Below are 27,667 nucleotides of genomic sequence, written 5' to 3' on the forward strand. Positions count from 1 at the left end.
TCCCTCATGGAGGAAATTCTTTGTTCTTGTTGCACCTTCTTGCATCATTGGTGTATTGGACTTGAACTCGGGTAAACTTGAAAAATCACAGTGCTCACCTTTCTTCCACCTATGCATCACTCCTTTCCACTCCCTCAGCCACCCAAAAATCACTATTCACACCTTACCTTTATATCTGGTCCATTGCCAAGGCTGCTGAGGCACTGACAATGCTCTCCCTTTAATTGGCCGATTGCCATGCTTCCTGCTCCATTCTGAAACACGCAGTGCGCGCGCATGCACGCACAAACGGGTATGCGTCCCCCTGCCGGCACTTGCGGAGACGCTGGACGCAAGCCCCGCCCCCCTGCCGGCTGCGCTGAGCAAGTGCGGCCAAAGCTCCACCCACCGCAGGCTCTGCAGCGCCATGCCACGGGACCAGAACGACGAAGGAGCGGCCAAATTAAGAGGCAAATTTTCGGCGCGTTTTATGCCCCACAAAGTCGGTGTGCCACGGCTAACTACGCCGCTCTAGGCGGCTGGGGAAATTTGAGCCCAAAGTATCTAGGAGCTTAGCAAATGGTAAAATTGACACCTGTGCACATGCCTTTACAAAAGACTTATTTGCAATTTTAAACTTAGTTCAGCTGATAGCTTGCAACCTGCTCTCAACATACAGTATAAAAGCACTCCAGCAACAGCCAATGGACCATATGATCCAAATTAACCTGGCTCATTGGTAGCACTCTCACTTGTGACTCAGTAGGTTGTGGGTTCAAGTCCCACTTCAGAGACTTGAGCACAAAATCTAGGCTGATACTCCAGTGCAGCACTGAGGGAGTGCTGCACTGTCGGATGTGCCGTCTTTCGGATGAGACGTTAAATTGAGGCCCCCTCTGCCTTCTCAAGTGGATGTAAAAGATCCCACGGCACTATTTCAAGAACAGCAGGGGAATTCTCCTCGATGTCCTGGCCAATATTTATCCCTCAACATCATTAAAAACAGATTATCCGGTCATTATCTCAGCGCTGTCTGTGGGACCTTGCTGTGCGCAAATTCGCTGCCGCGTTTCCTACATTCCAACATTGATTACACATCAAATCGAGATCAGGGCCCAGGAGAGGTGCGAGTTTGGGGCCCAGAAGAGGCGAGGGCCCAGGGGCAACACGAGCCCATCCACACTGCAATATGTGTGCGCAATAGGTCCGTGCAGCAGAGCTGGTCTCCAGTCATCTTGGTTAATCCTTGCCACTGGACCAAGACCTAGCTCTGGTCAAGCTTGTGTGGTGGCTGGTGTGCAACGGCCACCACACGTTAAAAAAATCCACACACAGGCATCTTCCACCCTTCAAGATTTAGTTCGGGATCTGGAATTTTAAGTCCTGTGAAACACCTGTGAACTTTTTGACCTGGAAGCAAGTCATCCTCGATTCGAGGGACTGCCTATGATGATGATGACACTTCAAAAGTAATTCATTGGCTGTAGTGCCCTTTCCATATGTTGTCCCTCAGTGAGGTTGTGAAAGATGCTATATTACCGCAAGTCTTTCTTTTTTTGATTGTAGGGCCACACAAACAGGAATCATTTTACGAATGTGTGCAGGAGAAAGACAAGGTAAATAACATACGCAGAGCATGGAAAATTCCTGGGAGGAAGAATTTCTATTCTTGCCAGTAAATTGACAATGGCAGTCTACTATGCATCTGCATTCACACCACAGACTCAAAAAATACCCACACTGGTTCAAGAAATCTTACATTTTGTCCATTCACTTGTAACAGCAGAATGTGGGAGTGCACTTCTTAAATAAAACCCCAGCAAAAAATGCAGGAATCTAGCTAATGTCATAATTATAGATTGTTCTTTCCTCTGAAGGTTCAAGTGCTAACTCGATTGATTTAAAAATCATTACAAATGTCACTAGAATTTTTCAAATTCCACTGTTTGTGAAGCACGCCAGTTGTTCATGTTCTTTCCACAACCAGCTCACTTATTACCTGTGGCAGCATAAGTAACAGTTCAGGACTGGAACTCATCCAATAATGTTTGACGTCAGGGTCTGATTCTCTTAACCCCTCTCTTTTTTTTTCTCCACTCCTGAAGGCGTTACCCTCCTCGTTGGGGAAAGAAAGACTTGTATTTATATAGCACCTTTCACAACCACCTTTAGCGCTTTACAACCAATGAAGTACTTTTGGAGTGTAGTCACTGTTGTAATGTGGAAAACGCGGCAACCAATTTGTGCACAGCAAGCTCCCACAAACAGCAATGTGATAATAACCAGCGAATCTGTTTTTGTGCTGTTGACTGAGGGATAAATATTGGCCAGGACACTGAGGATACCTCCACTGCTCTTCTTCGAAATAGTGCCATGGGATCCTTTACGTCCATCTGAGAGAGCAGACGTCTTATCCGAAAGACAGCACCTCCGACAGTGCAGCATTCCCTCAGCACGTCACTGGAGTGTCAACCTAGATTTATGTGCTAAAGTCCCTGGAGTAGGACTTGAACCCACTGTGTTGCCCACTGAGCCACAACTGACACTTCCAGTTCCACTAGGGCCAACTACCCTTTGGGAGCTCAGCCAAGTGGTCATTCCACATGTCTAGACCAAGGGAGCGTGTGTCCACAGGCTATTGGGCTGATGAGACCACCTCCTGATCCCATCCTCAATAAACATTTTTACAAATGTGCTTTCCAGCTAGACAGCAGATACAAGCAGGAATTCTGAGACAGTTTTCTGTTCCCTTACCCAGGGATATGGAGATCAGTGAAAGCATCTGGCTGAGATGAGCAGACTCGGCACATATAGTAGATTGGGTCTGGCTCTTCCTTGATCTGCATGGCTTAATGAAATAACTTTCATTTTTATATAGCCCCTTTCACGACTTCAGGACGTCCCAAAGCGCTTTACAGCCAATGAAACCACTATTACAACAGTGACTGCACTTCAAAAGTACTTTATTAGCTGTAAAGCATTTTGGAATGTCCTGAGCTCATGAAAGGCTCCATATAAATGCAAATTCTCTCTTTCCTTCTTTATGGTTTTATCTTACCTAGTTGAACCATCAGGTGAACCCTGTAATCATGGTCTTTTTATCTTGTCACAATAATACAAAGTTTCAGTCCTCCTCCTGTACAGTGTCAGCTGTGGCTCAGTGGGTAGCACTCTCACCTCGGAGTCAGAAGGTTGTGGGTTCAAGTCCCACTCCAGGGACTTGAGCATAAAACAATCTAGGCTGACACTCCAGTGCAGTGCTGAGGGAGTGCTGCACTGTTAGATGTGCCGTCTTTCGGATGAGACATTAAACCGAGGCTCTGTCTGCTCTCTCACATGGAAGTAAAAAATCCCATGGCACTATTTCGAAGAAGAGCAGGGGAGTTATCCCGGTGTCCTGACCAATATTTATCCCTCAATTAACATAACAAAAACAGAATATCTGGTCATTATCACATTGCTGTTTGAGGGAGTTTGCTCTGCACAAATTGGCTGCTGCGTTTCCCACATTACAACAGTGACTACACTCCAAAAGCACTTCATTGGCTGTAAAGCGCTCTAAGACATTCGGTGGTCATGAAAGATACTATATAAATCCAGGTCTGTCTTTCTTTGCTTATTTTTTAAACCCAAAATAAATCACAATTAAAGACAGTAAGTGCAGGGGTGAGTATTTTACATGTAATTCACTTACTTACTGCCTTCACTGCCCCACCCCTGCGTTGCTCATCACTGCTTTGTCCTGCCCTCCGACCTGAGCACGTGAATTCTGAGTTAAGCAGTTCCTTCATAGAGAGATAGACAATTCGAATCAGCTGAAGTAAATGGGCTGCACTGACATCAGGCAGAGGGAAGGCATCGCAGAACGTATCTGCTAACTAGCACTGTGTTCTGCATAATTGTCACTAATAAATCCCATAAAGCATTCAGGAGAAACCGCTTTACTCAGAGAGGTGAGAATGTGGAACCTGCTACCGCATGGAGTGGTTGAGGCGAATAACATACATACCTGGAGAAGCTAGATAAATGCTTGAGGGAGAAAGAAAAAAAAGGGTATGTTGATAGGATGAGATGAAATAATGGGGGAAGACGGTTCGTGTGGAGCATAAACACCAGCACAGACCAGTTGGGCCGAATGGCCTGTTTCTGTGCTGTAAATGTTATGTGATTGCTGTTTACAAATTGATTTGGAGCAGTCTCTTTTGTAACAAGTCCCCACTGCATTTAGTTGTGAACACAGTAAAAGCACTGGGCGAGCAACCAACCCCAGTAAAAAAGAAATCACGGCACTTACTGGTTTGTAAACAGACCAAATGGCCAAAATAGATGAGCGTTAGATGCTCTTCAATAAGATAGAAACATAGAAAATAGGTGCAGGAGCAGGCCATTCGGCCCTTCTAGCCTGCACCGCTATTCAATGAGTTCATGGCTGAACATGAAACTTCAGTACCCCATTCCTGCTTTCTCGCCATACCCCTTGATCCCCCGAGTAGTAAGGACTTCATCTAACTCCCTTTTGAATATATTTAGTGAATTGGCCTCAACTACTTTCTGTGGTAGAGAATTCCACAGGTTCACCACTCTCTGGGTGAAGAAGTTTCTCCTCATCTTGGTCCTAAATGGCTTACCCCTTATCCTTAGACTGTGACCCCTGGTTCTGGACTTCCCCAACATTGGGAACATTCTTCCTGCATCTAACCTGTCTAAACCCATCAGAATTTTAAACGTTTCTATGAGATCCCCTCTCATTCTTCTGAACTCCAGTGAATACAAGCCCAGTTGATCCAGTCTTTCTTGATAGGTCAGTCCCACCATCCTCTCATCAACATCACATCAGTATCACCTCGTCAACCCATCCCTCCTTGAGATTTTGATCTTGTAGGTTCCACAGGGGGAAGTTATAAAATTACAACAAACATCTAAGAGTAATGGGCTTTCACTGACAATACTTGCCGCAGCCAGTTACCATTCCCCGTTTAACTTTAAGAAGAAAACACGGTTGAGGATGGGCACTGTATCAGACATGACTACATAGGGACGATGAAGTAGTCCATCCAACCACTCCCAGCTCATCCATCCAGCACATCCGAGGACACCCATCCAGTTCTAAAGCTCCACATCAACTAGTGGGACACAGTGGCCTCTTGCTCAGATTACCCTGCACACTGGCCTCTGCTGCCAGCCAAACCGTCGTGGGATATGTGCCAACTGGAGGCTATGGGAGTCCACAGGGAGGGAGGATAAAGAAAGAGTCTTCCCTGACTGCTCCTGTGTATTTTCTTGTGGCCAAACGGTGACATCCTTAAATGGCTGACAGGACGTATCTGCCCAAGCTCAGTTGGAGATAGAGAGACACAGGGAAACCATGGAGGAAAGGAAAATACTTCCAAATTCAAAATCATTTAAGCAGCAGCAAAATATTTACAGAAGATAAGTAGGAGTTGGTCTGTCCCATAGCAAACAATAAAAAGCTGGTCTTGCCCAGTGTGGTTGCAGAAATCATCCGAAATGTTTGACCTACACAATTTTATACTGATTTTCAGATCTCATCCTCCCCCTGTAAAATCCAGATACAAGTTAAACTATAAAGCAGCACAGAAAAAAAAAAATCTCTTCTTATTAAACTCAATGCATTTTCCATTTTATAAACTCCATGTGGATTTGAGAATCTCAATAGTTGCAGGAGCGACTTAGCAGTAGTCTGCTGAGTATTACTGGTTTTGAAGTGGTAAAAATATAACTGACTAAGCAATGCAACTTTAAACTCCTATCACCAGGGACCCTGATTCCACAGCCCCACCAGCAGAATAAGATATCAAGTCACTGTGCAATTAAAGGGAAGAAGCAGTGAATGATCACAGTGCAATTCTACAGCTGATCGCTACCAAAGAGTTAAGTTACTAGTCTATTTCTGCACCATGTTTATATGTCACAACTGTTTAAATAAATGTGAAACCTGATCACATGATATACAGTATGAATAATGTATGAACTCGAGCAGAGCAGGGTCGAGGGGTTGAGTGGCCTACTCCTGTTCCTATTTTTTGATGTTCCCACATCCAACATACGGAAGCAGAGCATTGGTTTCAGTCACATATTTCCAAGGAGTCATGGAACCAAACAGGTTAAGATATTCGTCAAGAGCTCAGCAAACAATGAGTAGAGCTTAGTTGTGATAAGGAATTACGTATAGTAAGGAGCCGAATCCTAACACCAGCAGTGTACGCCTTTCTACATTAGTGAATGAAGGCAGGATGAAAACGCTCCCAAAGGTACAGTAAACTAGAGTAACGACATAAAAAGGCTATGGTATAGAGCATGGTTGTAGTCAAATTAAAAGCACAGCCAGTTAGAAATCGGCACATTATTATTGACTGGGAAGGTAGCACCTCTCATTTCCAATGAGGCTTCAGATCAGTAATTAAATACAAGCGAATATTGCTAACAGAACACTGGCTGTCGATGAAACAGTGCATCTAAACGGTAAGAAATTTTGCAACAAATAGAGCACTGTATTTTTATGTACAACTTGCCATGCTGACCTCCCATTAGGATTGCTTGTGTAATCTGCTGGATCAGAAACAATGTAATCTGTCCAAGGTGTGGATGATGGAAGGGAAGTCACACCTGCAATCACAGCGCCTGCATTTCAATCCACCGTTTCATTAGGCCAATGTACAATTAATTATCTGTAAGATACATTGCTCTGGAATCCCGAGTGCACCAAGATTTACCTCAGCCCACCAACCCATTGATATATAATTCACCCGAGAAAGAAATCAATTTTTGTAGCCTTGATGTAAAGGTGCTTGCAGATTTCAACTCAGTGGCTGAAATTAAAATTCACTAATCCTCTCCCATTACCAGAAACAATTGTACATCAACATCAATTTTTAATCTACTGTGGAAATGCATTAGCTCATTTCCTCTGTTTGAAGAACCCTTCGGGAGAATATTGTTCCCTGCCCCCGCCGCTAAAATAAAACCAGGGCAATAACCGTCAGGTCAAACGTTACTTCGCTCCAATCCTTTCTGCTCTTAAACAGGTGGTCATGTATTTTTTTTAAACTCTGCAACATGATTGTCTTCAATCCCGCTGTTCTGAGCAGCCTTTATCCCAAATTATCTGGGCCTTGTGATCACCAAGTTTGAAATTTCGAGCTACTGCCATGGATCACATCACAGTGCCTGAACGGCAGTGGTTTTTGGTGCGAACCCCAGGTCATGCACAGTCAGCATTTGATTTTTGAGAAATCAACAATCCAAGACTGATAAAAAGACTAAAGAGCCTTATCATAGCCTCAAATTTTCTCAAAATACTTTATTTTCGAAAAAAGGAAGAGTATATGACTAGTATTATGCAGGCAACTCAGACACTCTCCACCAGCAAAATCCCAGAAACAGCAATAGAAATAATCAGTTCATCTGTTTGTTTTGTGGTACAGGTTGAACCTCCCTTATCCAGAACCCTCGGGACCTGGCCTGTTCTGGATAAAGAATTTTTCCGGACGAGGGGTGGTCACATTAAATTAGATGGTACAGGTACTGAGCAAGGGGGTATCAGGGCTGGCTGGCTTGGGGCTGGGAGTGCGACAGAGAGATCATTGGGGGGGGGGTGGCGGGGAGCGGTGGAACGCGGGGCCAGCAATTGCAGGAGTCGGCAGCAAGGAAGGACTTCAATTTGTTCATGTCGGGAGTTCTGCGCATGCGCCATCCGGTAGCCGGGAATGGTTCTGGACGAGGGGTGGTTCTAGATAAGGGAGTTCTGGATAAGGGAGGTTCAACCTGTATTTGTTTGGGGAGGACTGCTAACCCAGACACTGAGAACTTCCTGTGCTTTTTTCCCCCCCAATAGTAACATTGAACCTTTAACATCCACATCTCACATGAAGGACAATACCTCCTACAATGCAGCATTCTCTCAGAACTGCAGTGAGTTGTCAGCCTAGGTTATGGTGTGAGGCTCGAACCCCCAACTTTCTGACCCCTAGTCAGGACTGCTATCAATCAAGCTGGCACTTGAAGGTGATACTCTGAGCCACGAAGGACAGTCTAGCCAAGGTCAAACCATGGAAGATGTAAAAACATTCCAGTGCACAAACATATTCGTAACATTACAATTGAAAAACAACCTGGATATTGGCTGTACTATAACTTTTGAGGAGAGGCTAGATTCACTCAGAGACCAAAACGCATTTTTAACAAGACCATTCAAAAATGCATTTTTTCAGCAACCAAATATTTTTGTGAGGCACCATTTAGGTCTCCATTTAATGAAAGAAAATATTCTAAAACAATTTATTAATAGGTTTTTTGGGATAACAAATGATTTTAATGAGGTTAAGGTTAGTGACACATTACTTTTGTTCAAAATGTGAAGATTCACCACCCTCTTGCTGTGCATTAGCAGGGCTGAAGGAGTCAACATTGTGGCATGGGATCATCCTTCATTATTACATTGGCATGTTCCCTTTTTAGGTGAATAAGGAAACTCTTATCAATCCTACAGCATTTGATATACTTTACCTAAAATGAAACTCAACGCCTTGGGTTTGCTATATAAATAACTTTTATTTATATAGCGCCGTTGACGAAGTAAAACGTTAAACTAGGTCGGTAACTGGTGAGCTTATGCCCTATATACTCATAAGGGACATATTCAATTCATATCTTAACGGCGCAAACAAAAAGCATTCTGCTGAAACATACAGAACACCAACAGTCGATGTAGGACAAGGTACGTTGCAACAAATGATATGAATTCAAAGTATGTTGGAATGCCCATGGCAGGGCCATTCTGCCCACGAAAAACAAACATACATCACCCTCCTGGGGGGGGGGGCGGGGTGTGAAGGGGGAGGGGTGATAGAGTGGTGAAGTCTCCATCACATCCCACAATCATAGTTTTGTCATTAAGCACATTAAGCGCTGCATCTTATGTATGCCCACAAGATTGAAGCTGAACAATCGTGGCATGTTGCTAAATAGTTAAGAAGTACAATAACTTTGGGCCCAAGTTTCCCCAGGAGTTGCTCCGTTTTTTTTTGGAGAAACTAGATTTTTTTGGAGTAATTTAAAAATCGCAATTCTCCCCATTTAAGTTGCTCCAGTGTAAGTAAGTTAGTTAGGTTTTTTTTTAGTTCAGTTTTTTTTTCCGTTCAGTTTTTTTTTTCCAAAAGGAAGCATTACCAGCCTGTTTTGGCCATTTAAGCAAGTTTAGCCAGCTAAAACTTACTCCAAACTAACTTAAGCCAGAGTAAGTGGCCACTTTTGTACGTTCTGAAAAACCCTGCGGTGAATTAAGAGATCAGCGCAGGTAGCCAGAGAAGGGGGGGGGGGGGAAGGGGAGTTAGAGGATTCTCCAAAGCATTAAACACTTCACTTTTAACAATAATGAAGCATAGAAACCATCATAATTAATGAATAATAATAAATGAAAAATAAATCAAGTAATAAGAAATAAAAAATGCTACCTTGCCAACTGGAGCACGCACCGGCAAAGCCCTTCGGCCGGGACTAGGGGTGGAAGCCTCGCAGCCAACAGCAGTGTAGCACTCATTGTCCAGGACTTCTAAGTTGCTCACTGGTTGCAGAGCTTGACGGATCTGACCGCAGCAGTGGGCTAAAGTCCCGAGAAATTGAGGGGCCCCTGCTGCTGCGTTGTGATAACACAGCGTTGTATCGGGGGGGGGGGGGGGGGAGCGGGGGTGGCAGTGGGTTCATCTGGTGGGATTGGCTGCAGTACAGACTCCAGACGAGTTGAGAAAGTCTATAAACCATCAATCATTTCCTGCAGTTGGCTGCGTGCAGATATCCTGGCTGATGTGGGGGGGGGTGGGGGGGGGGCGGTCACAGCAGCAGCAAGTGTAGGCTCCCAGCTGTCCCGATTGTGATCAGGGCTACATGTTGAGTAATAGGTCATCAATACCTCAGCAATTCCTGCTGTCAGTTATTGTGAGGCTACTTATTTTTGATTTAGTAGCAGTTGCCGCATGGTTTATCAAAATTTCATTGATCTAATGGGGAGAGATCTGTGCGTCTCACATAGTGTAGGGCAATCAGTCGCTGGCTTCCTCGGCCCACGGACACCCATCCCACTGCAGCAGGAGAGATATCCGAGGCACAACATGCCACACCAGCAAACCCCTCGGTCATGGCTTGGTGCGGGAGGCACGCATGACTGAAGGGAGGAGGGATGGTTGCACCGAAGATAGTCCGAGTAGATAATGTGAGGGATGAGGGATTGCGGACATGACAATAAGGAAAATATGGTAAATCTCTTAAACACCTCCATATGAATCCAACTTCAATGACAACCCCGAACATTTTGGGAGAAAAAATAATTTGCTCCGTTTTTAAAATTGGTTCTTGACTCTGTTTACAGAAGCCTGTGTTGATAGAATATTTTGGCTCCATCAGTCGTTTTCTGTGTGTGTACTTCAGAGATTGCGCAAAGCTGTAATATCTTATCTCCATGGACATGATTTGACAAAGTATTAGATCAGCAGAAAGCGGAGAACAAAATTGTATTTCAAAGAAACTGAATGATAAGCTCAGGATGTCCTAAAGCGCGTCACAGCTAATGCAGTACTTTTGAAGTGCAGCCACTCGACCCGGGATAGGGACGGCGAGCATCGGGACGCGCTGGGAGGGCAAGGAGCTACTGCGCATGCGCGCGGACTCCACTGTGCACACGCACAGCTGCCGGCACTGTTTTCGGCGCAGGGCTGTAGCTCCATCCTCCCCCCGCTCAAACAGAAACGCCGCGCCGGGACCAGGGAGACACAGAAGAGCTGCCAGAATACGCAGTGCGTTTTGAGCGCACAAAGTCGGCGCATCTCGTGTTAGTGCGCCGGAAAAATGGGTTGGGGAATCTTGGGCCTATATCTGGCATTCTTATTAACCTATAAATTCTATTTTTGCAACAAGCCCTATCCATTGATAATTGACAGGGTAATGACACCCGGTTAGAATCCCAGAGACAGTACACCTATATACCTAGTTGTTGTCACATACCCTTTCAATGCCAGTTTTAAAATCACTACACTTGGATAAGGTAATGAGCATGAGGTGGAACATACTTCCTTTGCTCTCATTTCCTGGTACATTACCAGCTTTCTTTCTCTTCCTTCAGGGATCTGTGAAAAGCTCATTGTTTATCCCCATAAAGCCCAAGCATTTGTATCAATATGGAAATAATTACCACCCAAATTTAATCAGTGTGTGTGGATATACAAAAAAGATTTGAACTTTCCAATGATGGAAACCGTTTCCTTCAGGAAGCTATTGCCACTTGACCAGAAGCTGTAATTATAAACTTTGTGAGGGCAACACTGAGCATTACTAAAAAGTGTGGCCTACCACAATAGGTAGCTCAAGCCTGCACTGCACCAGTGATGGAAATCAGTCAGGGGAAGAGGGGCCGAGAGGAGCACAGAAGATGCACATAAAACTTATTGAAAAAAACCCCAGAAAAACATAATAAATAAACAAGACTTAAAAATAAAAAAGCTGTAGAGGGCAGATAAAAGATTTACGATAAACAAAGTCTACAATAAATAGAGAAGCAGATAAATAAAACAATAAATTAAATAGGTAAAATAGAACAGAAGCTGGGAAATAAATACAGGAAACACAGAGAGAAAACATTGAACAGGAACTTGTGGTACAGCAGGTTTGACAGTGGCCTTTCATCTCTGAGATCTGATCTCAAATCTAGCCCAGGCTGCATCTTGGGTTGTTTTGCGATGTGAAAGGCAGGCTGTTGTTGGATGAAAGTCTCCTCTTCCTGCTGGCTATAATTGCCCTACATGATTGGGGTTTGGACAGACTCAATCCAGTTCCCAGTAGGAATGGAGACAGAGCACAAAAACAGTTACTGGTTTGACTACCAAACAGCTCCAGAGAATAACAACGTTGCTGCCGTTTACAAGGGAGGCAAGGAGATGTTTCTTGCTGACACCTGAAGCACAGCAAACCTACCTCGCACTGGCCAGGAATGTTAACGAGGAAGAAATCAGGTCAACTAACAAATACGTGGCAATACTTACCCCCAAAGAGAGGATGGAATGGAGAAGATTCAGCAAGCTCCTGGAGTCGATGGCAATCTGAAATGGTTGAGAATAACAATGGGTAAAGATGGAAAAAAGGCTCCCATCAACATCACAAGCATGCTGCCCTACTTGACACGGTGGCAGCAGAACACTGGATAACCACAAAACACACAGTCCTTACACCAGTGACATCTGACTGTTTGAGCAGTTCATACTGGAACTACTGGCCTGTTGAGACTTTACAATGTGTTGCTTTTCTTTTGATGAGGGGAGATGTACCAATGCTGAATTGAAACTTTGCATCGATAGTGAAATACAGGAATGGGCTCCTTTGACCTGAAGTTATGTTTTACAATTTGCAATGGCGGTGTAGAACGAAGTACAAGAACTCAATGAGAACCAGGGTTAAATTATGAAGGCAGGTTGCATAAATTTGTTTCGTATTCCCTTCAGTATAGAAGATTGAGAGGTGATCTGATCAAGGTGTTTAAAATGTTAAAAGGATTCGATTGGGTAGATACAAATAAATTATTTCCTCTGGTGGGGGAATCAAGGAGGAGGGGCATAATCTTAAAATTAGAGCCAGGCCATTTAGGAGTGGTATCAGGAAGCACTTGAGGATGGTATAAATCTGGGACTATCTCCCCATAAATGATGCTGAGATAATTGGAGCTTTCAAGACTGATATTAATATATTTTTATTAAGTAAGGGTATCAAGGGATATGGGCCAAAGGCAGAGATCAGGTATTGTATAGCAGAGCAGGCTGGTTGGGCTGAATGGCCTACTCCTGTTCCTATCTTCCTAAGATGACTGCACAGTGAAGAGCACATTCACTTAGTTCCGAACTTATTGTTGTTTAACACTGACCTGTAATAAGCATAACATATTTCTCATCTTAAATGATTTCAAAATTCACAAAAAACTGAAAGAAAATATATAAATATAAAAAGAGAAAAAAACAGAAAAAAATGAAAAAAAAAACATTGCAAAATAATTGAAAACCTGTTAGTTGAAAAACAGTTAATGAAATTAAGGAATCAGACATAAAATTAAAACAATCTTCAAATTTCATTCTGCAACCGTGAGCACATTAAATGGACCATAACATGCATTTCTTTTTCTTTTAAGGCTGAAGGATTTCTCAAAGTCAAAATAGTGAAGTTATTCGATCCTTGTTTTAACTTGGCGAGAGAGAGCAAACAAATAAAACTGTGATTCAGCAGCACTGGGTTTATATGCTCATAAAATGCTTCGCCCAAAGCAGAATTAAAAGCTGCCCCACGGAGAGAGCAGGATTAGTGTTCCACAACAAAACTAAGTCAACCAGGTTGATGTGTGCCCAACTCTTACTACAGCACAAGACTGAACTCGATGCTATTCTGTTTAAAAAAAAAAGTTATTCAGCTCCTAAAAGTTTCAGATCAAATAGGTTAATTTGGATGGACACAATCAGGAAGGTAAAAATAGAGAAGACATAATGAATAATCTGTCTGTTTCATTTGAGTGGAAGACAGAATAACACAGCATAATTGTGAAGACCTTTCTCATGACCAAACTACACATTGGAAAACTATGGAACACCTGCATTTTTACCTCAAAATTACCAACAGATTTTGCGTAAAATCAATAATGAATATTGTTGTGTATCTGTAAAGCATGCACTCCCATGTTCTGCCACCAGGGAGCTCATGCCCTGAAGTCCCAAGGGATCCCAGCATCCCTTGGGAGCATTGTATATAAGCCAGCCCCTAAGGCCTGTTCCTCACTCTGGAGTGCCTTATTAAAGACTGAGATCACTTACTTTAACCTCCCTGTGTGCAGTCTCATCTGTGTTAGGAACACAATAACTGGCGACGAGAATACGAATCCAACGCAAAGATGCAGCAAACTGTGGGCATCCTGCAGAAGTTCTCGGAGGGTGAGGACTGGGAAGCCGATGTCGAACAGCTAGACCAGTACTTTGTAGCCAACGAGCTGGACGGAGAAGGAAGCACTGCAAAAAGGAGAGCGGTCCTCCTCACTGTCTGCTGGGAAGCGACCTACAACCTCATGAAGAATCTTCTGGCTCCGGTGAAACCCACAGATAAGTCCTACGAGGAGCTGTGCACACTGGTTCAGGAGCATCTTAACCTGAGGGAGAGCATGCTGATGGCGAGGTAGCGGTTCTACATGTGCCAGCGATCTGAAGGTCAGGAATTGGCGCACTACGTCGCCGAGCTAAGGCGACTTGCAGGACAATGTGAGTTTGATGGCTACCTGGAGCAAATGCTCAGAGACTTTTTTGTACTGGGCATTGGCCACGAGACCATCTTACGAAAACTTTTGACTGTAGAGACACCGACCCTCAGTAAGGCCATTGCGATAGCACAGACGTTTATGTCCACCAGTGATAACACCAAACAAATCTCTCAGCACACAAGTGCTAGCAATGTTCATAAATTAACTGGAACTGTGTTTGCGAGCAGAAATGTACAGGGCAGAACCCACGAGTCTGCAACTGCCAACAGGCCTCGGGTGACCCAGATGACTCAGAGTCCCCAACAAAGGATGAATATGCAAGGCAATTCACACCTTGTTGACATTGTGGAGGCTTCCATTCAGCCTATTCATGCCGCTTCAAGGGCTATGTTTGCAAGAGCTGTAGAACAATGGGGCACCTCCAACGAGCTTGCAAACGAGCTGCAAGCTCTGCAAAACCTGCTAACCACCATGTGGCAGAGGAAGATCGGTCCATGGTAGATCAAAGCAATTTCAAGCCTCAGAGAGAGGAGGCAGATGCTGAAGTACATGGGGTGCACACATTTTCGAAGAAATGTCCACCGATAATGCTAAATGTAAAATTGAATGGCTTACCTGTAGCCATGGAACGGGACACTGGCGCTAACCAATCCACCATGAGTAAAAAGATGTTTGAGAGACTGTGGTGCAACAAGGCACTCAGACCAGCCCTGAGCCCCATCCACACGAAACTGAAAACGTACACCAAAAAGCTTATCACTGTCCTGGGCAGCGCCATGGTCAAGGTCACCTACGAGGGCACAGTGCACAAACTGCCACTCTGGATTGTCCCGGGCGATGGCCCCACACTGCTTGGAAGGAGCTGGCTGGGCAAAATCCGCTAGAACTGGGATGACATCACATGTCGATGAGGCCTCATATACCCAGGTTCTCAACAGATTTCCTTCCCTTTTTGAGCCAGGCATTGGAAACTTTTCCGGGGCAAAGGTGTGGATCCACTTGGTCCCAGAGGCACGACCCATTCACCACAAGGCGCGAGCGGTAACTCACATGATGAGGGAGAGAGTGGAAATCGAGCTGGACAGGCTGCAATGCGAGGGCATCATCTCCCCAATGGAATTCAGCGAGTGGGCCAGTCTGATTGTTCCAGTACTCAACACTGATGGCACGGTCAGGATTTGCGGCGATTATAAAGAATTATTAATCGTTTCTCCCGACAGGACCAATACCCGCTACCTAAGGCAGACGACCTATTTGCGACGCTGGCAGGAGGTAAGACGTTCACCAAGCTCGACCTGATTTCGGCCTACATGACGCAGCAGCTGGAGGAGTCTTCGAAGGGTCTCACCTGCATCAACACGCACAAGATACTGTTCATCGACAACAGATGCCCGTTTGGAATTCGGTCGGCTGCAGCGATCTTCCAGAGAAACATGCAAAGCCTACTCAAGTCGGTACCTCACACGGTGGTCTTTCAGGACGACATATTGGTCACGGGTCAGGACACTGCTGAGCACCTACAAAACCTGGAGGAGGTCCTCCAGCGACTGGATCGTGTAGGGCTGCGGCTGAAGAGGTCGAAATGCGTCTTCATGGCAACAGAAGTGGAGTTTTTGGGGACAGCATTCGGCCCACAGATGCCAAGACAAAGGCTATCAGGAACGCACCCAGGCCACAGAACGTCACAGAGCTGCGGTCATTCCTGGGACTCCTCAACTATTTTGGTAACTTCCTACCGGGGTTAAGCACCCTTTTAGAGCCCCGACATGTGTTATTGCGCAAAGGCGAGAACTGGGTATGGGGGAAAAAAAGTAATTGCTTTTGAGAATGCCAGAAACATTTTATGCTCCAACAAGCGGCTTGTATTGTATAACCCGTGTAAAAGACTTGTGCTAGCATGTGACGCGTGGTCGTACGGAGTCCGGTGTGTATTACAACAAGCTAACGTTGCGGGGAAGTTGCAACCTGTCGCCTATGCTTCCAGGAGCTTGTCTAAGGCCGAGAGGGCCTACAGCATGATTGAGAAAGAGGCATTAGCGTGTGTGTTCGGGGTGAAGAAAATGCATCAGTACCTGTTTGGCCTCAAATTTGAGCTGGAAACCGATCACAAGCCCCTCACATCCATGGTCGCTGAAAACAAAGGGATAAATACTCATGCCTCAGCCCGCATACAAAGGTGGGCACTCGCGCTATCAGCGTATAACTATACCATTCGCCACAGGCCAGGTACCGAGAACTGTGTGGATGCTCTCAGTCGGCTACCATTGCCCACCACGGGGGTGGAAATGGCGCAGCCTAAATCTTGTTGATAGTGGCGCAGCCCGCAGGCTTGTTGATGGTCATGGAAGCGTTTAAAAATGATAAATCACCTGTCATGGCCTGCCAGATTAGGACTTGGACCAGCCAAGATCCTCTGCTGTCCCTAGTAAAAAACTGTGTACTGCATGGGAGCTGGGCCAGCATCCCTGTTGAAATGCAAGAGCCAATCAAGCCATTCCAGCGACGAAAGGACGAGCTGTCCTTTCAGGCAGATAGCCTGTTGTGGGGTAACCGCGTAGTGCTACAAAAAAGGGCAGGGAGACGTTCATCTCAGATCTCCACAGCACACACCTGGGTATAATAATGATGAAAGTGATAGCCAGATCCCACGTGTGGTGGCCCGGTATCGACTCTGACTTAGAGTCCTGTGTACGGCAATGCAGCGTGTGTGCTCAGTTGAGCAACGCGCCCAGAGAGGCACCATTAATTTGTGGTCCTGGCACTCCAGACCATGGTCGAGGATCCATGTCGACTATGCTGGCCCGTTTCTCGGTAAAATGTTCCTGGTGGTGGTGGATGCTTTTTCAAAATGGATTGAATGTGAAATAATGTCGGGAAGCACCGCCACCACCACCATTGAAAGCCTGAGGGCCATGTTTGCCACCCTCGGCCTGCCTGACATACTGGTCAGTGAAACGGGCCATGTTTCACCAGTGGCGAACTTAAAGAATTCATGACCCACAATAGGATCAAAATGTCACCTCGGCCCCGTTTAAACCAGCCTCCAATGGGCAGGCAGAGCGAGCAGTACAAACCATCAAACAGAGCCTTAAACGAGTCACAGAAGGCTCACTCCAAACCCGCCTGTCCCGAGTACTGCTCAGCTACCGCACGAGGCCCCATTCGCTCACAGGGGTGCCCCCAGCTGAGCTACTCATGAAAAGGACACTTAAAACCAGACTCTCGCTGGTTCACCCCAACCTGCATCAGGTAGAGAGCAGGCGGCAGCAACATAAGAACATAAGAATTAGGAACAGGAGTAGGCCATCTAGCCCCTCGAGCCTGCTCCGCCATTCAACAAGATCATGGCTGATCTGGCCGTGGACTCAGCTCCATTTACCCGCCCTCTCCCCGTAACCCTTAATTCCCTTATTGGTTAAAAATATATCTATCTGTGACTTGAATACATTCAATGAGCTAGCCTCAACTGCTTCCTTCGGCAGATAATTCCACAGATTCACAACCCTCTGGGAGAAGAAATTCCTTCTCAACTCGGTTTTAAATTGGCTCCCCCGTATTTTGAGGCTGTGCCCCCTAGTTCTAGCCTCCCCTACCAGTGGAAACAACCTCTTTGCCTCTCTCTTGCCTATCCCTTTCATGATTTTAAATGTTTCTGTAAGATCACCCCTCATCCTTCTGAACTCCAACGAGTAAAGACCCAGTCTACTCAATCTATCATCATAAGGTAACCCCCTCATCTCCGGAATCAGCCTAGTGAATCATCTCTGTACCCCCTCCAAAGCTAGTATATCCTTCCTTAAGTAAGGTGACCAAAACGGCACGCAGTACTCCAGGTGCGCCCTTACCAATACCCTATAAAGTTGCAACAGGATCTCCCTGCTTTTGTACTCCATCCCTCTCACAATGAAGGCCAACATTCCATTCGCCTTCCTGATTACCTGCTGCACCTGCAAACTAACTTTTTGGGATTCATGCACAAGGACCCCAGATCCCTCTGCATCTCAGCATGTTGTAATTTCTCCCCATTCAAATAATATTCCCTTTTACTGTTTTTTTTTCCCCAAGGTGGATGACCTCACATTTTCCGACATTGTATTCCATCTGCCAAACCTTCGCCCATTCGCTCAACCTATCTAAATCTCTTTGCAGCCTCTCTGTGTCCTCTACACAACCCACTTTCCCACTAATCTTTGTGTCATCTGCAAATTTTGTTACACTACACTCTGTCCCCTCTTCTAGGTCATCTATGTATATTGTAAACAGTTGTGGTCCCAGCACCGATCCCTGTGGCACACCACTAACCACCGATTTTCAACCTGAAAAGGACCCATTTATCCAGACTCTCTGCTTTCTGTTCGCCAGCCAATTCTCTATCCATGCTAATACATTTCCTCTGACTCCGCGTACCTCTATCTTCTGCAGTAACCTTTTGTGTGGCACCTTATCGAATGCCTTTTGGAAATCTAAATAAACCACATCCATCGGTACACCTCTATCCACCATGCTCATTACATCCCCAAAGAATTCTAGTAAATTAGTTAAACATGATCTCCCCTTCATGAATCCATGTTGCGTCTGCTTGATTGCACTATTCCTATCTAGATGTCCTGCTATTTCTTCCTTAATGATAGTTTCAAGCATTTTCCCCACTACAGATGTTAAATTAACCGGCCTATAGTTACCTGCCTTTTGTCTGCCCCCTTTTTTTAAAACAGAGGCGTTACATTAGCTGCTTTCCAATCCGATGGTACCTCCCCAGAGTCCAGAGAATTTTGGTAGATTATAGCGAATGCATCTGCTATAACTTCCGCCATCTCTTTTAATACCCTGGGATGCATTTCATCAGGACCAGGGGACTTGTCTACCTTGAGTCCCATTAGCCTGTCCAGCACTACCCCACTAGTGATAGTGATTGTCTCAAGGTCCTCCCTTCCCACATTCCCGTGACCAGCAATTTTTGGCATGGTTTTTGTGTCTTCCACTGTTGTTGTTTAAGGTCTCAGCCATTTCCACATTTCCCATTATTAAATCTCCCTTCTCATCTTCTAAGGGACCAACATTTACTTTCGTCACTCTTTTCCGTTTTATATATCTGTAAAAGCTTTTACTATCTGTTTTTATGTTTTGCACAAGTTTATTTCGAAATCTATCTTTCCTTTCTTTATTGCAACAAAATGTAAACAATGGTCGCGCCACTGTGTCACGGGAAATTGATCTGAATGACCCTGTGTATGTGCTAAACTATGGACATGGTCCCAAGTGGATCACGGGCACGGTGATAGCTAAAGAAGGGAATAGGGTGTTTGTAGTCAAACTAGATAATGGACAATTTTGCAGAAAGCACCTGGACCACACAAGGCTGCGGTTCACAGACTGCCCTGAACAACCCACAGCAGACACCACCTTTTTCGAACCCACAACACACACCCAAAGGATCAACGACACCACGCCGGACCAGGAAATCGAACCCATCACGCCCAACAAGGCCAGGCTCACATTACAGCCCTGCAGGGCCAACAAAACGCCAGCTTAGCAAGGGCACAGCCAACACACTAGAACAGACATTTGTACCGAGGCGGTCCACCAGGGAAAGAAAGGCTTCCGACCGCCTCACCTTGTAAATATAGTTTTCACTTTGACTTTGGTGTGGGGGGGGGGGGGGGGGGGGTGTGGGAGTGATGTTGTGTATCTGTAAAGCATGCACTCCCATGTTCCGCCACCAGGGAGCTCATCCCCTGAAGTCCCAAGGGATCCCAGCATCCCTTGGGAGCACTGTATATAAGCCGGCCCCTAAGGCCTGTTCCTCACTCTGGAGTGTCTTATTAAAGACTGAGGTCACTGTTACTTTAACCTCCCTGTGCGCAACCTCATCTGTGTTAGGAACACAATAAATATATGTTTGATACATTCTTTTGGTCATTAACTTTAATCACCGCTAGCTGCTTTTCACTTCTTCCCAGACATGACAGAGAATCATTTGTTAAGAAAGAAAAAGAAAAGACTTGCATTTATATCGTGCCTTTCACAACTTTAGGACATCCCAAAGTGCTTCAAAGTCATTGAAGTGTAGGCACTGTTGTAATTTAGGAAAATGTGGCAGCCAATTTCCACACAGCAAGATCCCTCAAAAAGCATTGAGATAAATGACCAAATAGTGCAAATTTAGAAATTGTGTTTTTTATTCCAAAGTCTAAATCTTTAATATAAATTGTGAACCACAGTGGTCCCAGTACTGATTCTTGGGAAACCTCACTTCCCATCTTCTGCCACTCTGAATAGCTACCCTTTACTCCTACTCTCTATTTTTGCAGCCAGCTTGCTATCCATTCTGCTACTTGTCCTCTGACTCTGCAAGCTCTGACCTTATTCATTAGTCTATTATGTGGCACCTTATCGAAGGTCTTTTGGAAACCTAGATATATTACATCTACTGCATTACCTAGGAACTCCATACAAATACTGACCCACTCCTGGGAACTCCCTACAAATACTGACGCACTGTCGGGAACTCCCTACAAATACTGACCCACTCCTGGGAACTCCCTGTAAGCAGTGAACAATCCGTGAAAATAGTGGCACATTCCTCAGGAATTCCCTGCAAATACTGACATGTAGATATAAATGTTTCATCCAAAAGACAGTTCTTCTGATTGCACTGAAGTATCAGTGTCATGTTTTGGGATTCTTGACAGTTTTTCCACAGAAAGGATTTGGAAAAAAATGACAGTTAAATATTGGCTGACTAAACCGAAATATATTGAAAGGTTTTCTTAAAAAAAAACGAGAGAGGCTGAAGGTGGTTATGTGCTAAAGAGCAAGGCATTGAAGTTGCTTCCACAAAGACTGAAGACAACAAGTAATTCATTAGCCTGCCTTGGTAATGGATAAGCACCTCACTCCCAATATGTTGGGTGTTCCTGGTACTGGGTGCTCGGCTGGAGTTGTCTGGCATTGTCCTTCCACTCTGCTTATAGAATCATCGTAGAATTTTACCGCACGGAAGGAGACCATTTCGGCCCATCGTGTCCACACTGGCCGATAAAGAGCTATCCAGCATAATCCTACTTTCTAGCTCTTGGTCCCTAGCCTTGTAGATGGAGAGGGTTTCTGCCTCTACCACCCTTTCAGGCAGTGAGTTCCAGAACCCCACCACCCTCTGGGTGAAAGAAATTCCACTCAAATCCCCTCTAAACCTCCTACCAATTACTTTAAATCTATGTCCCCTGGTTGTTGATCCCTCTAAGGAAAATAGGTCCTTCCTATCCACTCTAAGCCCCTCATAATTTGATACACCTCAATAAGGTCTCCCCTCAGCCTCCTATGTTCCAAAGAAAACAAACCGAACCGATCCAATCTTTCCTCGTAGCTAAAATTCTCCAGTCCAGGCAACATCCTCGTAGATTTCCTCTGCACCCTCTCTAGTGCAATCACATCTTTCCTGTAATGTGGTGACCAGAACTGCATGCAGTATTCTAGCTGTGGCCTAACTAGTGTTTTCTACAGATCAAGCATAACCTCTCTGCTCTTGTATTCTATGCCTCAGCTAATAAAGGCAATTACATAAGAACATAAGAACATAAAAATTAGGAACAGGAGTGGGCCATCTAGCCCCTCGAGCCTGCTCCGTCATTCAACAAGATCATGGCTGATCTGGCCGTGGACTCAGCTCCACTTACCCGCCCGCTCCCCATAACCCATATGGTTTCTTAACCACCTGGTCTGCTACCTTCAGGGATCTGTGGTAATGCACATCAAGGTCCCTTTGTTCCTCTACACTTCTCAATGTCCACAGGGAGATAAAAAATAGCTACAGAAATACACACCGACAGGCAGGTTTTTAAAAGAGACAGCTGCCCAGGATGGCTTTTGCTGGACTCAGGTGGTTAGGATGGAGGAGGGTAGTTTGAAGTTTTTTTGTTCAAGTCAAACAAGATGACTCACTGCTGTGAGGAAGCAGAGCACGATCATTGTTTTATATTACGTGAAAACAAGTTGTACTGACCGAATTAAGTAAGTCCAGTCATAACTGTTGCTGTGTACATTCACTTGTGATTTGAAATAAAGTAGCTTCACAATTCGCATCTGGCCTTGTTTTACTAAGTTTTCTCATTCCGTCTTTGAATACATTGGAGAGGCACACACAGGGACAAATGCGAAACACATCCAGTTCAGATGACAAGAGGGGCATATTGTTACATAGTTAAATATTGGGCAGTACAAACAACTCCCTGAATGCAAGATACTCAGACCGGTAACAGGAGTGATCAGCACTGCTGTAACTGAGGGAACATCTAAGGCAGATACCAATTTTTAACAGTCAGCTTAGATTATGTGCTTAAGTCCATGATGAAGCGAGATCCACCAAGTTCTGATTGAAGAAGTGAGAATGCTGCCAATGAGCCAAGCTGACACTAATACACAACAAAGACCAAGACCCCACCCACTGTTCAACATACAGGCCCATATTCCTACTCAGCAGTGAACACAAAATAGTTGGCAAACACATGTTATGTGGTGACATCAGATGCCTATTCAACATTTTGCGGCACTACCACAGCACCAATACCTCTGCCATTCTTCTCTCTCTGGACACAGGAGGTATCGAACCGAGTGGAGTTAAGAAGTGGGTTAAAATCCTATACGCTTGTGTATGCCCCCTCCAGTGAAGTGCTAGTCACGGGTAATAAAAACAGAAAATGCTGGAAATCTCAGCAGGTCAGGCAGCATCTGTGGAGAGGAACAGAGATCACGTTTCGGGTCAATGACCCTTCGTCAGAGGGTGGTCCTTTGTACTGGCCATAGCACCACAGGCAACAAGCATCAGAGCGAGGTGAGACATCCCTGGAGTCGAAGCCACAGGAGCCAAACACAACATATTGAAGGTGTCCTAACCAACTTCTCCATCTCGCTCCTTGACATCTTTCAAAATATTATGGAGTTTGGCCGACACTTAGCTGTGGGGATCTCCAAACATATCCTAGCCTTCCCGACATGCTTCAGATGCTCCGAGTCAAGATCCCAATGGAGCTATTCTGAGACTTCACCTCCAGGTTTCTATAGGCATTTTTTGTTTTAAATTCGCAACACATCTCAATTGTCCATTGCTCCCCAATCATGAAGGAGGCCTCAACCATCCCAATTTCAGGCACTACTATTGGGCAGTGTAACTCAGGGAATTATAGCCTGGAACCTACAAATCTTGGCCATGGATACCAGGACCTCCCAAACAATCCCCATATAAAGATTGCCTTTCATAGGGCCCTAGGAATAGGCTGATCGGAGTCTAGAAATATCAAAGCTATCCGCTTAGAAATAGGTCCGCTTTTTCTTGAAAATTTCTCCAGGGCCTATTAATCATCCCCACCCTGACATAAATCATTTGCCATAGGCGAGTTTGAAATTTGAGTTTGGCATGAAAATGCATTGTCAGCTCCCTGATCGAGGCCAGAAGATGCCCGAACAACTGGTGGACAAATTACAGCTCATCTGAGGCAACTTACTTCACTATGTCCAAATTAAACATTTCCTCCAGGTCCAGGCATGCCAAATTACTGCAATACGAGCTAACCTGCCTGAAGCCGCACCTCCACTATTCAACAAATCCGCAAAGACGCATGACCACCATCAGCACTTCCAGAACAAACTACAACACAGAAAGCTGTAAAAAGACCTGGGAGTGAGACATCGATCACCAAATGAGAAATGGAGAGCTGTATGGAAGCTGACTTTATAACTACCTCTGACAGCAGTGTGCGCAAGTCCACTGAAGACCACACACTGAGCACATGGCACCTCGTCCCCTACATCTGGCCCACAAATCCCAACCCTCTCTGGTAGATGAATACTGGAAGGACTACAGCCAGAACATACATTCCTGCCGCCTCATTCAATAACAATAAAGGTGACAAGGCAGACCTAACTTGTCATGTATCTCACACCACTGTATATAACTGTATCTTACCATGTTATACATGACTGTAACTAGATATGACCTGTAACCACAAGCATACCTTACCACCAAGGGTGCACTTGCAGGAGACACTGCACATCTGTCCCACACTGGTATATAAAGGCAGGTCTCAGGCAAGTGTGGCATTCGAGAGCTGTGAAATAAAGGTGTAGGTCCTGAGTGACCTTGACTTCAGATGTGCCTCGTGTAAGTCTGTACTGAAGGGTCAGGACTTTACAGTGGCAACGAGTTACGGGATCACAGAATCCACAGAATGGCTACCAACGGCTCAGATGAGAAATATAATGCTGGGGATAATTGGGAGGACTTTATAGAAAGGCTCCAGCAAAGCTTTGTAACCAAAGACTGGTTGGGCGACGATAAGGCAGACAAGAGAAGAGCCCATCTCTTGACCAGCTGTGGCTCGAAAACATATGCCTTAATGAAGGACCTGTTGGCACCCGAGAAACCAGCAAGCAAGTCGTTTGAAGAGTTGAGCACACTGATGAGAGACCACCTGAAGCCAGCGAGCAGCCTACGCATGGCCAGACACAGGTTCTACAACTACAGACGCTGTGTGGGCCAGAGCATACCCGACTTTGTGGCGGAACTTCGGAAGCTGGCTAGTTTATGTGAGTTCTCCGATGAACTAAGGAGAGAAGTACTGAGAGACTTTTTTATTGAAGGAATAGACCACGCAGCTATATTCCGAAAGCTCATAGAGACCAAGAACTTGACCCTAGATGCAGCAGCACTGGTCGCATAGACATTCTTGGCAGGAGAAGAAACAAGGTTGATCTACACTGCGGGTACGACAACTAACGAAACATCGGAACAAGGGGTTCACAGCGTGAAACAAGCCGCTATCCCCACACAAGACAAAGGCAGGAGAGCAGGCCTATAACAGCAGGCAGTGGCGCCAGAAGCCATCAAGGGCCACATGAACGGCCGTTCACACCTCATCAACCCACAATGCGAGCAATCAACTACAAACTGAGAGAAGCTCACGAGAGATCAGCCAGATGCAGCTCATCCTTCGGAAACAATGGAAGCGGTCTGTGCTTGAGATGTGGGGGAAGGCACTCATCAAGGGGGTGTCGATTTCAGCATGCTGTTTGCAGAAACTGCAACTATACAGGGCACCTGGCCCGCATGTGCAGAAAAACAGCAGCTCGGCTGGTATACGAATCGGAAGGGTCGGAAAGTGGACCAGAAGATGGTGGGTCAGTACCCGGGACACCGAGGTACAGTGGGTCAACACGATCAATGTCCACTGTTCTTACAACAAGACGCCTCCAATAATGATGAGGGTCCTACTTAACGGGATACCCGTCAACATGGAACTGGACACGGGAGCGAGTCAATCTCTCATGAGCGTCCAACAATTTGAACAGCTGTGGCTGCACAAAAGCAACAGACCAAAACTCACAAGGGTCGACACCAAACTAAGGACCTATTGTAAGGGGTGGTTTGCAGGGGGTCAGCTTTCCCTTCTGACCTTATATGAGCGGTTCCGAAACGCTCCCATACCCTTGGTTCTAGACACTGGAATTATGAAGGGACTGTGACAGACTTGGACAGACAATCGGTTACAAGGTAGGAAGCAGGTATGGCTTTATTGTGTTTAAAAACAAGTAAAAGGCACACTTTTAATAACACACACAGACCAATACACACTGAGGGGTACAACACATTGAATAAATTCTCAAATTACAGCCTGTGGGGAAAAGAATACAGCTTAAACTCTAAATGGGGTAAAGAGGAGAATGCAGATACATTTACACAAGTTATCCCAGCCTCCTCCCTCCCAATTCCCCGAACTAACTAAGTTATAGCTCTGAGGGTTCAAGGGCTATGCTCACCAATACCTTTAGACAGTTGCCAGTGAATCGCGGTTTCGGGGTTCGCTGCACTTGGCCTTCTAGGCGAGCCGCACCCCGGACGGAGGAGAGGACTTCGGACTGCGTAGTCTTCGGTTGGGGTGCGTCCGTTGATACGGTAAGTTGCGTTTTGGATGTATGGGGTAAGTACCCACTTTCTTTGGTTAGGAATAGTTTTAGTTAGTCCCTTTTGGTAATTTCTCCCCCGTTGGGTCGTTCAGAAGTAGGTTGTAGAGTGGTTGTCAATTTGGCTGCTGACAACCTTCTGTTTCGTGGGCCTTGTGCTCGGTCAGTTCTTGATGAGTTCTGGTAGTTTCCTTCACTATTCCATTTCTTCACTGTAGAGGAAGCAGGCTGCTTGTGTCTGTGTCTGTGTTCCAGTCTGTGTCCTTGTTCAAGTCTGTGTGAGTTCCAGTCTGTGTTCTGTTAGTTTTTCCTTGTAAAACTGGGGGATAGATATATCCCCGCAAAAAAGGCTTTGTTATCTCCCATCAAATCTCTTGGGCTCTGTTTAAACTGTTCTGTCCATTGATCTTCAAATGTCTCCTTTGTCAGCAGTAACTCGATTAGGGTGTGAAAATGTGCTATCACTGGTTTTGCATTGTTTTAGAATTGTCCAATTTCCTGACCATGATTTCCATTGTGCTTGATTGGATAATTCGATTATCTCTTAGGGGGTGAATAGCTCCCCCCAGACAGTCTGGGATCCTTAATACACGAATTTGCTTCACAGAGGTTAGCCCCACCTCCTGTATTCGGTAACTCTTTTTCGCAGCCAAAATGTTGTAGAATCTTAAAATTGATATTCTCCTTCCCATAGATATTTAGGGGATCTCAGGCTTCTGTAACGTAGGTCCATTTTGAATTCTCTTTTCAAAAAGTCCAAACACTGGGGGGGGGGGGGGGGGGGTCTCCATGAATGCATCCCCTTTTATCCCCTGCAGGCGTCGTCTGCTCCTTGAAACTCATTTTAAAAGTCCAGAAAGGGATTCTTCTCCTCTGCAGGGGAAAGGTACCAGGAATCTTTGCGAAATATTGGTAAATTCTACACTATACCAAAGAAATCGTACCAGTCCTTGGCAGCGCCATGCTCTCAATCACACACAAAGGGACGGTGAACCGACTTCCCCTGTGGATTGTCCCCGGAGATCTCTCAGCACTGTTGGGGAGAAGCTGGCTGGCAAAACTAAATTGGAAATGGGATGATGTTCACGCCATGTCATCAGAGGAACCGACCTCCTGCTCAACAGTTCCAAGTCGATTTGAACATCTCTTTCAGCCAGGTGTGGGCACCTTCAAAGGGGCTAAAGTTAAAATCTACATCACACAGGATGCTAGACTGGTCCATCACAAGGCTAGAGCTGTGCCTTATGTGGTGAGGGAAAAGATTGAACATGAACTGGACTGGCTTCTGCAGGAAGGCATTATCTCACCCGTGGAATTTAGCGACTGGGCAAGTCTCATCGTCCCCGTCATGAAGCCTAATGGATCCGTACGAATCTGTGGGGATTACAAATCTACCATAAACATAGTCTCGCTACAGGACCAATACCCCGCTGCCCAGAG

The 27,667-nt window shown here is 45.4% G+C and overlaps 1 protein-coding gene across 1 annotated transcript in view; it reads right to left on the minus strand.

Moving 5' to 3' along the window:
• Positions 1-27,667, minus strand: part of LOC139281555 (uncharacterized) — an 80,058-nt gene that overhangs the window by 41,516 nt on the left and 10,875 nt on the right. Inside the window, exon 3 of the mRNA XM_070901719.1 lies at positions 12,030-12,086. Within this exon, the coding sequence (XP_070757820.1) occupies positions 12,030-12,086 (57 nt within the window). The remainder of the gene's footprint in view (positions 1-12,029; positions 12,087-27,667) is intronic.

Source organism: Pristiophorus japonicus, chromosome 15 (genome assembly GCF_044704955.1).
Source record: "Pristiophorus japonicus isolate sPriJap1 chromosome 15, sPriJap1.hap1, whole genome shotgun sequence".
Lineage (NCBI taxonomy): Eukaryota > Metazoa > Chordata > Chondrichthyes > Pristiophoridae > Pristiophorus > Pristiophorus japonicus.